This window comes from Callospermophilus lateralis, chromosome 6 (assembly GCF_048772815.1).
Source record: "Callospermophilus lateralis isolate mCalLat2 chromosome 6, mCalLat2.hap1, whole genome shotgun sequence".
NCBI classification, from domain to species: Eukaryota; Metazoa; Chordata; class Mammalia; order Rodentia; family Sciuridae; genus Callospermophilus; species Callospermophilus lateralis.
Window position 1 is genome coordinate 95,923,227 of NC_135310.1, and position 14,677 is coordinate 95,937,903.

At 36.1% G+C, this 14,677-nt stretch overlaps 1 protein-coding gene across 1 annotated transcript in view; it reads left to right on the forward strand.

The window, feature by feature from the left end:
• Window positions 1-14,677, forward strand: part of Eys (EGF-like photoreceptor maintenance factor) — a 1,514,165-nt gene that overhangs the window by 1,367,089 nt on the left and 132,399 nt on the right. The window contains 1 exon segment of the mRNA XM_077109730.1: window positions 14,494-14,666. Within this exon segment, the coding sequence (XP_076965845.1) occupies window positions 14,494-14,666 (173 nt within the window).

The following is a 14,677-nucleotide window of genomic DNA, read 5'->3' on the forward strand; positions in this document are numbered from 1 at the left end:
GTCATTCTTTAATTTATAGATCATTTTAATTATGAACCTTCTGAACTCCTTCTCTGACATTTTATCAACTTTGCTGTCCATGGGTTCTGTTATTGTAGTATCCTGGTTTGTTTGGGGCACTTTCCTCCCTTTTTTTTTTCTCATATTGTTTATGCATCTTCCTTTCTTGCAGTGTGGATCTGAGATATTATAGTTTCTACCCTATAATCTTGTGGTATCCATGCAGATTATTTGTTCACCTTGATGTTAGGCTTCCAGACCCTGTAGCTGTCCCTCAATGTATGCTACTGCAACTAAAGGTGGTGACACAAGATAGCATTGGAGGTGTCCCAAGATGGGTGCAGGTCTTTTAGAGATGGGTCTGAAGGAGTGGGCTTATACTGTCTTTGGGATGCCTGCCCTGATATGCAGATGCTTCTAGGCCCTGTCTGTTGTAAAAGGTAGGGGCTACTACATGGGGAAGGCTATGGCGATGTCTGCAGTGTCCCAAAATGGAAGCAGGTTAGGCCTGGGTTCCCAGGAGGAAGGTGAGGTGGGCTGGCAGCCAAATACCTACCCTGGGCCTGGCAGGTCTGCGGAGACAGTCCTGTGCCACAGTCTGAGCTCCAGCGGGTGTATGCTGGTGGCGGGATGGACCCAGGCCTACCCTAGGCCTGGATCCCAAGCAGGTGGGCAGAGGCAGATTTGCCTGAATCTGTATTTTTGTCAATTTCCTAGCAATTTATCTGTAAAACTAATTAAGAACTACTAATTGAGACTAAAATCATGGTAAGTTACAGTCATGCTTTATGTCTTTCTATCCTAAAGACCAACCTGTGGCCTGTGCCAGGACTTCATAAATATTTTTTGAATGCCTGAATGGATAAGCAATAGTATCAATATGTCAAAGAAAAGAGAAATTACTTCTGGCCACTGTGTCATTAAGATGGTGACACTGAAGTCATCCTTAGAGTATGAGAAGAATGTCTAATTTTCTGCCTCAAAAGAATCAAGCACAGAGGATAGATTCTCGTGGAGCAGCCATGAGACAATGGACATAAATTTTTAAATTGGAGAACATCCAGCTTTTCAACCTACACCACAAAAAGAAGCAGCCTACTTGTCCAGAATTGAGGTCTACCCTAATACCATTGAATTACTTAGTACCTTGCAGAAAAAGAGCATTACTACTGAACTACAAAAAAAGACTTAATTGTTATTTATGAAACATAATTCCTGATTAAGGTAATGGAGGATATTAGATTTTCATTTATAAACTACACATAAGTTGGTATTAATTTAGCTATGTCATTTAGCATAAGACCCAAATAGAAAGAGAGGCAAATACAAATCCAATAAAATCTAATAAAAATGGAAGAGCTCCATGTAGCCAATATAACATTTTTATAGGACTAATGCAAAAATAAACAACTTGAAGATATGTCATTTCCATGATCTTTAATAAAGTATTTCAATTTGATATGTAATATTTTATAGCAAAGTCACATTTTAAAATAATAATATCCTCAAGGGAAAAAAAAGAAGACTTCTCTGTTCTAAGAATTTACATGGCATTTTTTCATTATGTTAATAAAGAGTATTTGATATTAAATGTAAAAATATGTTCAAGGTGTTCCTATTTGACCCACTTAAGATTTCAAAAATCAGGATTTGATTGACTGTTTGAAAAGTAAATTTGACATGAAAGAAGCCTTTATGTTCTTAAAACTTATAAAATTAGTTCATATTTTTGCTCATCAAGAATCAAACTAGATCAAGGTTTATTTAAATAAGATATTTAAGAATAACTTAACATAGAGTAAAGCATACAATCTCAAGTGCACCCCATGAATTTATACACGTGTGTACACCCTAGCAACCACAACCCACATCAGGATGTACAATACTCCCAGCACCCTGCAATGCTGCTTTAGGTCCCCTGACAGCCCACACCCTCTGTTGCAAAGGTAACAAAAGGTAATCTCTAGTCAGGAGATTTCTGAAACTAAATATAAGTGAAAAGTTTTCCATAGGAGTAACTCCATTTAGAAATTCAGATATCTTTGGCTGGTTTTTAAAGTTTCACATGTATCTCCTCAGTAGTAAGAACACTTTAGGAACTTGTTTCTTAAAAGAAAAACATTATACTCTGCAGTTTATTATTTCACCTATTATTTCATATAGTTTCATTTGTTAATTCCTTTAACAGATATTCCTTGGGTAAGCATTGTGTGCCAGCTACTGTCCCGGGCTGGGCGAACATGAGCACAGTAAGGATTCTGCTCTCCTGGAGTTCACACTCTAGGAAGAAGATGAACACATCAATATGCAATTGAATAAACTAGTAAAAAAAATGAAAGCATTTCAAGTGTCACCAGTTTTAATAAATATACTAAGAGTTATGAAATTAAGGATGAGCAGTCAGAGCCTACACAGGATGAAAAACCCTTCTCTGGATAACATGTAGTCTGAGACTTAACAAGGAAGAGCCCTCAGTTATGCAAATCATACAAAGAGGAAAACACTTCTAGGCAAAGCACAGAAGACCTAACTGGGAACCAAACACAGAAGGTTCACAAAACAGAGATCAGGGACATAGTTTTGGTTCCCTGACAAGAAAGCAGAGATGGTAGCACAAGGTTAGACACAAGCAACTTATTGACAGTGATCACAGGAGCAAGTATTGGACTAAAAAAAAGGAAATAAAACAGTGGGAAAGCCAATGGGAGAAGGGGTTATAGAGTCACTATTATTGGGATTCTGTTCTGCTGGGACCTTGTGAGAAGCCTATCATCGGCACATTCTGACCTTCACACATACAGTTCCCTGTTTGAAACACTCCCCAATATCCACCTAGCCCAATTTCTCACTTTTTTTTTTTTTTTGGTAACTGATGCATGCTAATTATGTAGAATAGTGGGTATCATTGTGGCATATTCATACATACTTATAACATAATTTGATCTGTTTCACTCCTCACCAATTCCTTGCTTTTTAATTTAATTATTAATTCCACTGAAAATGCTCCCTTGATCACCCATTTAAAATAGGCCCTCCTGTGTTCTGCAGCACCAGGTGATATTCTTTTTTAGTACTTAACATAATTTGTGATTTTAGATTTATCCACTTTTAATTCCTTAATTTTTCTCATTCAGATTACAAATACAATGCAAAATGAGACTATATCTATTTTATTCGCCCTAGGGTTACAGTGCCTGGCAATAACATGGCTTAGGGAAGAAGTCCAGTAAATGTTGGGTGGATGAATGGATGAGAAGAACTGAAGATAAAAGTAACCAGCTCTGATTGAAGCATGGCAGAATGGGTCAAAGGCCTTCCCCTTTTCCCCACATGGAGGCTTACAGGACATCTTTAAGGAACTTCAGTGCAATATCAAACGCAACGTCATAGTCCTGCCTTTAGAAAATGGTGTATCCCTGAAAAATATTTGCACAAAGCCATTTACTAGAAATTCTGGTGACATCTTTTGCAATAAGATGTAGTATGCCTTAAATAGTCCATTTTATACATCATGATCTTCATACCTACAGGCTTCCCAAGAGAATGGAGACAGTTACTAACACTACTTTTGGGGATAAAATGACTCCTGAAGAACTTCCAGAGTAGCTAGTTCTTTTGTTCTTTTTTAAAAGCGATTACTTGATTTTAGATATCAGAGGGTTGAAAGTGGCTGCAGGTTCTTTTCAATTAAAATTTCCAGTGTGTATCTTTTTTCTAGTTCAAGGTTTGGGAAAATGCTGACATAGTATTAATAATATAAGTTGTGTCTTGTCTTTAAAAATCCTGTAGAATAGTAAACCTTCTAAGTCCCAAGGATGGCAATGATTTCCTACATGTGATTAAAGTTCTGTTTGTTGACCTAGGTTTCTTTTTCTTTTTTCTTACTTTTATTAGATTTTAAAGCAACTGAAACAAGCCAATATTTTCTTACCCTTTTTGCTCTTTAATGTAGATAAAACTTATATCAAAACTTTAACTCAACTATATGATTACTGGAAATAACACCTTCAGGCTGAAGACTAATATTTTGCATATATATGCCACAGGGTGGGGAATAAGAAGGATTAACTTTAAGGAACATGAGTTCAGAAATGAATTTCAACTGAAGATTGAATAAATTCTGAGAAAAAAATGTATTTAAATGTTTCTGTTCAAGTACCATTTTAAGTTTCTTAGAAATTTTTTATTCAGTTTCAACTGGAAAGTTTGCATTATAACCCATCTATGTTACTTGCCAGAAAATGTAACTTTTAAAACCAGAAAATAGTTCAAAACAATAAAACAAAACTTCAAATGAATCTTATTTTTAAAATAAAAAAAAAAGAAAATAGAAGTTCTCTCTGGCATTCAGAGATCTGCTTGATGCCATGACATGTCTCAGAAGAGGTTTTCTGAACCCAATAGGTAATCCCTTTCCAAGCCAGTTCTATTTCTGTGCAATAGTGAGCCTAGCAGTTTTGGATTTGTTGAGTAAAGCAATTTAGGAATTGCTTCCTGCAGATGGAGATGCATTTTATAGTGAATCATTGGAGCTTTAAAAATAACAAACTGCTGTAAAAGAAGCTTAAAATGATCCCCCAAATCGTGAAATCTTATCTGGCCCATCTGATGGAGCAATTGAGGGGAAAGAAACTAATTGAAACTATTGAAACAGCAGGGAAAGTTGACTGTTCTTCTTCTTCTTTTTAATCCATTTAACGTAAAAGAAAATTGTCACATCTAATAGAGTGTCAAAAAAAAAAAGTGTTAACTAGGTATAAATGCCTTTTAAAACTGTCCTTCTCCATCCATAAGGTCACAGAGCTGGGAAGCTTGCCTCCAGCAGAAGTTCCCTTTGATGAGGGCTGGCCATTGTACAGGGTTTTCAAAGAAATAGCACTGTCCATTTTAACGTCACATCAACTGACTCCAAGAAGAAATTCAGTCTTTTCCAGTGCAAAGAAGTTCCAAACTAAAACTTTTAATTGAAAAGGCCTGAAGCCACTTTCAATCTCTTATATTTAAAACCCAAATTATTCCTTTTAGGATTAAAAAAGAAAAAAAAGGTGGGGGGAAAGAAGCTCATTATTTCAAAGGCAGAGAAGAAGGGATTTATTTTCAGTAGCTCCTTTTTCAGGGATGCTGTTTCCAGTTCTTCAATCTTAGTATCCCAGTTTCATCAGCATAACACAAAATATCCCTCTAAGATCATACCCTAAATATGTGTATGTTTGAACCCTAATATGATAATACCACAGTTATATTAAAATAGGTAAAATTGTTAAATAGTTAAAATAAAATCACAGCCTTTCTACTTCACAATTAGTTTAAAATGAGAAATCTTTGCATTTAATTAATACATTTGGAATAACAATTGGCTAAGGGAAATAGAGGGTGATCATCCTCCGGGTTGTCTGGGACTGTTCCAGTTGACTCCTATTGTCCTAGCATCCTGTCCCTTCTAGCACTCTTTCCAGAAGTTTCATTTTATAAAGACTCATCATCATAATCATTTTAAACAAATGCATGAAAATGAGTTGGGTGGTTTTTGTCCAGCCATCTGTCCTTGATAGACATAGCATTCATCTTCATGACTGTGCCCAAGAAGCTATCCAAAATGTCCTCAGGAAGAACAGATATTTCATAATTATGTAATCCGTGGCAATTGCACTTATGAGATTATGTATTCATTTAAACATAAAAACAACTACCACACCATGTCACTATACACATAATATCTTTCCATTTAGTGATCACAAAAATACAATGTGTAAGTATTTTTAGTGCAAATGTCCTTGTTTCACTATAGAGTAAATAGCTGGTTTAGCACTTTAAATACTTAAGGTATTGGAGTCAAAGTTTTCTCTCCTTCAGTTATCTCTCTCCCTCTACCAACTAGCATTATAATCCATGGGTTCTCTTAATTTTAATCAAAATCTGGTTATATTTATAACATTTCTACATAGCACACTTTTAGCACATCCGTGGATGCTTCAAATAATATGCATAACAATGAACTCATTATATTCTACCCCTACTTTCTAAATGTGTATTCTTTAGTTCCAAAATGGCACCAAAATCTACTCAATTGCCCAACCAGAAACCAAACATCAAGATAAAGAGACATTTTTCCTCCTGAACATCAAATCATGTCTGTCCATTCCTATTTCCACTGAGTTTATCTATAGTCATGCTTGAATTTCTGCACATAACTCAGGGTCTGGTCAGGAGTCAGCTCAATGGCACAGAGCTTTTCCAGCATGAGCAAGGTCTTGGGTTTGGTCCCCAGCACTGAAAAAGAAAAAGTAAACAATACCAGGTGATTAACTTTTAAGAAGTAAAGGGTATATTAAAGATTTCAGGTGTAGTGTAGTGGATATAGGAAGACATTCTTATCGCTAGGGCTGAGAAAGAGAACCCAAGGAAGGAACAAATTGGAAAACACACACATACACCCACAAGCTGGTACTAAGGCATGTCAGGGAGATTGTGGTCATTGGATGAAAGTTCACTGAAGAGCCTCAGGCCAGGACCGGAAGGAGAAAGCTATGCATTGGAGTGCTAAAGAAACTTACTAGGAAGCCACTTTCTGGGGCACTCGTGAAACTCACTGGAAGCTGCCCTATAGGGTGTTAGGGAGCTCACTGAGAAATCACCCACAGTAGTTCTCCTGAACTTGGTAGAATTCTGCTCACTGAGCACTTGTAAAACTGTTTAGACCACCCACCAGTGGGCAGGAAAGCTCCCTAAAAAGCCTGAAGGGCAAGGGAGCTGCTGAAAATTGCTGGGAATCTGCCCACTAGGGCACCTGGGATTCTAGCTGGGATTTCAGATGGGGCATGGGCCAATTCTCTTCCTGAGGAAGTTCTGCAGAGTCTTGCTGGAGGGCGAGCACAACTGAATTTCCTTCACATGCCTCCAACATAAGTAAGAAGAGAGGGAAGTACACCACTTCCATGGAAGGAAATATCCTTTTTCAGCGTCATACTAATAAAGCTTAACATCCTTTCAGTTGGCAAAGGGTCATTTTTGTATCACAAAGAAGGTCAATAAAAGGTGGATCTGGACCTGAGAGACAGTAAATTAATAACTGGTACACTCTGTTCCAGATTCACTGCTCTCTACTATATTTTCCATACTGTAGTCCTAAAATGATAATTCTAAAACACAGTATGATTACTTCCCTAACCAAAGCCCTTTGATGCCTAATGCTCACTGATGATTGATGCTCAAATTCTTAACAAGGTCAGAGTCATCTTGTATCTCAACTCAGTCCTACTTAAGCTCTATGCTTCAAATACATCGCTCTGATTAAAGTGGATGGAACAAATGTTGTATTGAAGGAGAAAAGGAATCAAAGCCAAAATTAATGAAAATATCTTGCCAGATAAGTTTGCAGTGTTATTTAGGATTATGTAAATATGGAGTCTATGCTACAGGGAGGAAGCCCCATGATATGAAGATCTACATTAGGGCCAAAAACAAGAAAATGATCTCTTGCATGGTAGTAAATATTGAGTGGTAAATTTGATTTTGTTTCTTATAATTAGGCCCCTAAACTTGTGTCTGGGATTTAGAATTATGATATAAACAAACCATGTGGTTTCGATAGGTGGCATTATACATCTTGCCCATTAGTAATCTCTGGTGTACATTGCTCAAGCCACTGATTCTATATAAGAAATTTGGGACAATTCCAAAGGTCACTTTCTTGTCCTCAGTGACAGAAAACACATACATTAAAAGCAAGCCAGCTGAATCAATGTATTTATAGGCAAGAAATTTAAATTTATTTCTTTCTCTTTTCTTAATTAGAAAATTATAGCTATACATAGCAGTTGGGTTCATTTTGACAAAATCATATATGCAAGAAATTTGATTCAATCCCCATTCCCCCCACCTTACCTTCCCTATCCTTTATTCCCTCCCCCTCCCCCTCCCCCAATCTCCTTCCTGTATTCTATTAATCTTTCTTTTGCTCCTCTATTTATTTATTTTTGATTGGTGATTTCTATATATACATAAAGGTAGAATCACCTGTGGTGTTTTCCATATATGCATATAACATGATTTTATTAAATTCATTTCCTGTTTCCTCCCCTTTCCTGTCCCTCCATCCTCCCTTTGATCTACCCTATATTTTTGTGACATCTAAACCCCCTTAACCAAAAGTTGAAGCATAAAAATTCAATGGCAGAAAGAATGTGGAATACTGAGAAATTGCAAAAACTTACATTTCTCATTGCAAATTCAACCTGGGAATGAAGCCATACCCACAAAGACCGTTCATAAATATGTACCTTTCTAGAGAATTGATATTTACTATTCCTTGTGTTTCTAAGGAATACATTTTCTATGCAATTTTGTAACGAGATCTTAATATCTAAAAGGAATAACTATAACATTGTATGCTGTGTTTTTACCTTCCTGATAATAGGTGAATCCACCATTGTGAGATATGATTAGAAGTTGTATGTATGTGAACATTATTAAAGTCAAGGGAATGGGTTGTTGGCTTAAATATTTTAAGAGAATTCTGTTTCTTGATAATATAAGTTAAAATAACATACTCAAAAGCTTAGTCTTAAATAGCTTCAAAATAGGCACATAATCTTTACAGGATATTACCTGGGAGCTCCTGAGCCTCATAAACATATTATTTACTGATTCTGTTATATTAAATTCCACCCAAATTGCACTTACCATTCATGAGACTGGAGACTGGCTAATATTGCAATGAGAACAGAGGCACAAATTCTATTATGAAATTGTTGTTTCAGCACAAAATCTAATCATAAAACTCTAAGATGATTTTTATTTGGAGGAGGTAAATTTTTGTTCATTGCTAAGATCAAACCCAGAGCTTCACACATGGTAGGCAAGTAAGTGCTCAACCACTGAGCTACAAACTCAGCCCTTGGAGGCAGTAATTTTAGAAATTGAAATGATATTCATTCAGTGAAAAATTACTAATGAATTATTTAATTTTGTCACTTGTCATTATCCCACACCTTATCCTTTTTCTCCAGCCCACTTCAGTTTGCACCAAATTTCATCACATTGCTCTTATCCTACCACTAACTCATTCAGAATCAACTAGATATGTGCTTCATCAATGCCTCTTTTCCCAAGCATATAATAGGCAACTGAGAATGCAAACATTGTGCTGGGCACATTCTTTTATGGTCATTTTTATCATGTTTGCTCCCCCTTTGGGGTTTGAAAATTTTTGAGGCTTCTCCCTTAAAAGCAAAATTTTTACTCTATTTCATAAGGACTAAAGAGTCACTAAGTAAAAGACAGGGAAAAGATGTCTTTTCCTGGACAGGAAAAAAGTGAAGAGGGAATTTCATCAAAATAGAGGAAACATCAGTGGATTAGACAAAGGGGATAAAGGGAGAGGACAGAAGGATGAGGAAAGGGAAGAACTGTGTAATCAATCTGACCGAACTTTCATGTGTACATAAATAAATGTCCCATACTGAATCCCAACATCAAGTATATCCACAGGACACTAATTAAAAAAAAACTAAAAATAAATTTCAGAAAGATCAGTAGAATAGAGGCAGGGGACCAAGGGCATGAAGAGGGGTAGTGCAGGGGACAGAATTAGAGAAAATTATGTCATGCTTTTGTGATTATATCAAAAGTATATCCTAATGTTATATACAACTAAAAAGAATGAATTAAAATTTTTTAAAAATAAAAAGAATATCTCCTTCCTGGATAGAAGGTCCCAATACTTTTGCTGGAATGGAAATATGATCATCTTTTTTCACCAATGAAAACTTCTCTGTGAAAGGAATCATGGTTTTAAGAGGAGGGAAGGGAGAAAAGGAGAAAAAAGGAAGAGGAGAGAGAGAGAGATTTTTAATATAAATTCAATTTTTCCTCATGATATACCTACAAGACTGCATTGAACATAACCTAGAATAGGAAGAAAAAGTTATGTTGTTTGTGAATTCTCCTGGTTTTATGTACTATTTCTTCTTATATGATTTCAGCACATATATGATTCCATAATTTACTTCTTTGTTTCTGCCTTTAGTAAAAATCTATTCATATTAAAAAAAGAAAGAAAATCTTGTATCAGGACATTTTCCCTGAGCTCTCTGTTCATGGATATATTAAATAGTGTTTTTCCAAGCTCACTTTCTAGGCCACCGTGAGACAATTTTGGTTTTCCATTTTTCTATCATTTTCATGCTTGGCTACTTTTTTTAAAAGTTAAAAAAAGAAAATTGTTGAACATAGTGATGCTTCCTCCTGCAGAAAGTAGTAAGCACTTAGGTAGCTCCCCAAGAAACAGACAAAGGAAAGCTGTCCATGGTGCTGGATCTCAATCTCCATACACAGCTGACAGCTCCTCCAACAAGAATTCAAGAATTGTGAGGAAGATTCCTGCGGAGGAGGGGAGGAACTGCTCTGTAATTAGTGGACTCTCTGTGATGTTGTGAAATTCATGAAAACAGAATCAAAGCTTGACTGGAATCACAGCTTCTTGGGATCTTATTTGCATTCTCTCTTAAGCCTGCAGTGCTATAAATAGAAAAGTCTATACATAGCAATGAGTTGTTTCCACCAATAGTGATTTTATGTTTTAGAAACATCTAGAGACATTATTCATAAGGATCCATTTCTGCACACTTTCCCACTGAGAATCTCCCTCTCTTGACACTGCAGGTGGCCAACTTTGAAATCTGCTAATGATCCGTTAGATACAAAGAATGCAAGAATTATTATTCTTTAAGCTAATATGTGCAGAAATCCTTTTAGTTCTAGAAGATTTCCTGGCATCTGGTTATGTTATATAAAAACCGGGCACCTCTTTTAAACCAAATTTTTTTGTTTTTTTAATTAGCTAATATTTTCTGAAAATAATTTTTAATATCCATAGAAACTCAATGACAGTCACTCATTATGCTTACCATACTGTAGACTTGTAATCTAATATTCTGTAGCAGTTAAAGTGCCAAAACATACAGATGTTTGCATATATTTAGATGCATGGTATTTTTTTAAACTAAGTTTTAAACAAACTGAGTGAATGGTTTCCTCCTTCATGTTATAGTTAAGTGTAATTATATATGCAGCAGACTACATATTGTGCTAGTAAAGTAAAAACCCTCTAATCTTTGTACCTTGATATAGAAATATCTTGTTTTCAGATATATATAATTTAAAAGTCAAAATATAGTCAAAAGAGTAATAAAATTATAATGCCCTGGCATCATGCTAAGAACTCAATAGTAAAGATTGCCCATCAAATTTTACTCTTAAAAAGAAAAATTGTCCCAGGGGGGCTGCCCTTAAACTTAAACTATACAAGAGGATTACCTTATGACTTTAAAAATACAAAATCTTGACCTCACCCCAGAACTTTCAAATCAGAATCTCAGGAGAGCAGAGGAATATGCACTTTAAAAGCCACATAGAGAACTCTCTAGTAACATCTGTGATTGGACCACAGATAAGCCTCAGAAGCTGCTTTCATAGGAATTCGCATGTTACAGAGCTAAGGTCTCAAATTCTTGCTGCATCTACATTTCTTGTTACACATGCTGTATGTTACAGAGATTTATTCATGTATTGTCTTCCCCAAAGACTGTAGAAGTGAGTCTTACTAACTTTCAGGCACATGGCTCTATCTGCAACATATGTGTACAGCAAATATTGCTTGAAAGAAACTGGCAAAAATATGGTATTCTGGTGCACAGGTAAAAACTTCACCAACAGCTGGATTCTTTCCCAGACCTATTTTTTATTCATAAAAATGTCATGACTTCCTCAGAGAGGGATTTGTACTACAGTTTCTACGTGGTTTGCTGTTCTTATGAAGGATAAAATTTTTAAAACTTTCTCATATAAAAAATATGCATTTCATAAGATTACATTCTCATATAACTTGTTATACTAAATAGTGCCAAACAAATTCTCAGCAATGTCTCAACAAGATAAACTGGGCAAAGAAGGATGACATTGTTTCAATCACTGTTTCTGAAAATCTACTGTTTTATATACAATCCATCAATGGGTATTCCTTTTTCTTGTCAATGTTACCTTCTGCTTCAGGATGTGGAAAAGCATCAAAGTGGCTTAAGTGACAGAGAAAATCTCTGAGTTTGTAGCTTCTGAATAAGTTGGATCTAGTAATGGGGATCTTTGGCAAGATGTGAATAGAAGAAACCATTAGATTCACATGTGGTACAGTCAGTAGCAAAAATAGATTTTAAAAAATCTACTGGTGAAATATCTGGCACTCGAGTCTTTTGAAACTTGAAGGTATAATTCAAAGTGAAGTACACAGAGGTGCCATCATCTAGAAGAATCTCCAATAGTTAAAGTTGACAGTCACTAATGAAAGGCTGAGGCACATCAAGATGGGACAAAGGACTGTACACTTGCCCTTAGAGAGCCAGAAAAGGTGATTATCTCTGTCCTTGAACCATTTTCTATAATACCTATATTTCCCTCTCCACTGTATCTGCCTACTGATGCACAAATAAACACAGTTGTCACCACACAAATTAATACAACCAACTTCTCACAACATCTGATGAAAGCAAAAAGGAAAGGAGACTTGGTTTACCAATAGGACATAAAAACCATGCTGTCCTTGGTTTTTAACAGAAAAGCACCCGTTCTGCACCTCAAATCTATTAAGATTTATATGATTAAGCACTTAATTAGTGTTCAGATTGGTTTTATTTTCAGATATGTGCTATTCTCCTTTGTCTTGAAAAAAAAGTTAATTTGTTACACTCCTAGACATTATCCTAGAATGGAAATCATTATTATAATACTGATCTTTAACCTTTTCCCCAACCTTGAAAACCTATGTGATTTTATATGTTTACTATGTGTAAACTGCTATGAAATTGCCCTGAAAGTTATAAAAGGAATAAATTACTGATGGCTTAGAGGATTAGCCTGTGTATTTGTAAAATCCAAGAGTCTCCAAGACTTACATGCCAACAAAGCTAGCTTTTCCTGTTATCTGATACATAAACTTTCTCCATAGCACTTTATCCCACTAACACAAAGAATTAATATAAAAATAAAAACATTTTTAGAAAAGCAAACCCTTTCGCAATTCACTTAAATACTATTTAGTGTAGCAGAAATGGTCTTTTCCTGTGAGCAAGTTTATTTTGGATTAAGAGAGGACTGAAAAGGAAAAGACCACAAGACGAAAACAGCAAGAGAGAAATACCATGGTATAGGCAAGACTACAACCAGATTAGGAGGCTGAATAATAAAGACAAAATATGCTAGATTTCTAATTATGGAGGCTGGTTCTGACAACTATCTTTAAGAGCTAACGATCACGTTGAAAAGTAAGATGTAAGCAGGGGAAAAAATAAAGATCCACATATGGCAAGGTATGTGGACTAAGGAAATAATGAGAGAGAAAGGGGAGAAAAGAATATCCATATTGAATGAAATTCATATTATTGAAAATGGCAAAAAAAGTCAAACTAGCTTAAAAATATAAAAAGAGAGTAGAAGATGTATATTCAAGTAACTACACAGTAACAGCTGATTCTGCTGCCCAAATAATGTCATCAGTAACCTCTCTCCCCCAGTCACCCCTATTTTCCTTGCTAGGTATTATCTATCTACTCTTAGCCAGGCTTTCCCTCTGGATGAGCAAATGCCACTAGCAGCTTCAAAAGAGCACTCTCCACAGAGTTTAGCAGAGGTCCTGCCCCCAATGCCAGGCAGCCTGGTGTGCCCCATGTACCCATCTTGCACACTGTGAGTGGTAGCAAGAATAGAGTCTGCCCCTTGTAGACAACGTGGCTGAGAATGATGGATGGGTGGGTCCTGCCAAGGAAACTGGGGCTACTGTTACTTTAAAGAGGGGAATGGATACAGGGAAACCAGAAATAACAGATTCTAAGTCACCTCCCCCTCCTGAGAATGCTTTCCTGGCAAGTAAGGGGAGTATTTTTTCCTGAGCTCTGCTTTCATAGACACTCACAGCCTGGGGCCACCAAACCATATTTTAAGTAGGAGAGTTGTATAGTCATTACAGCTCCCCACTGTGCCTTTTTTCAGAATTACACAAGTGCAGCTTTTGGAGGACTTTGCCCTCAATATGGGGAGCTTATCACAGCTTAAAATTCTCCTCTGAGCTTTGAGCCTGAGATGGCTTTTCCTAATAGACATTTGAAGCACTTTATTGAAGCAGCAGCACACATATTTAATGAATCCCTGAAAAGGCACCTAGTGTGAAATAAAAGATGAGATAAATCAAAAACAAAAATAGATGGCTTAAAATAGCTTTCATTGCTTCTGACAATCTATAAAGCTGTCCATCTGCTTTCAATATAAAACACACAGATAAAAATACTCAAACATTAAAACACAGGAAAAAGGGAAGAAAAACTCCACTTATTAGACAAGTTGCAGTTTTTGTAGTTTTATTTATATATGCATGAGTACATGTGCATGTATGTGAATAAAATATCAGTTGTTTTCTGATTTTTGAAATTGCTTTTCTTTTCTCAGTGATAGTGACAACTGGTTTTGTGAGTGTCCAAGGCTGTACTCAGGGAAGCTGTGCCAGTTTGCAAGTTGTGAAAACAACCCATGTGGAAATGGTGCCACCTGTGTTCCCAAATCCAGAACAGACTTTGTCTGCCTCTGTCCCTATGGGAGATCTGGACCCCTCTGCACTGACGGTAAGACATTA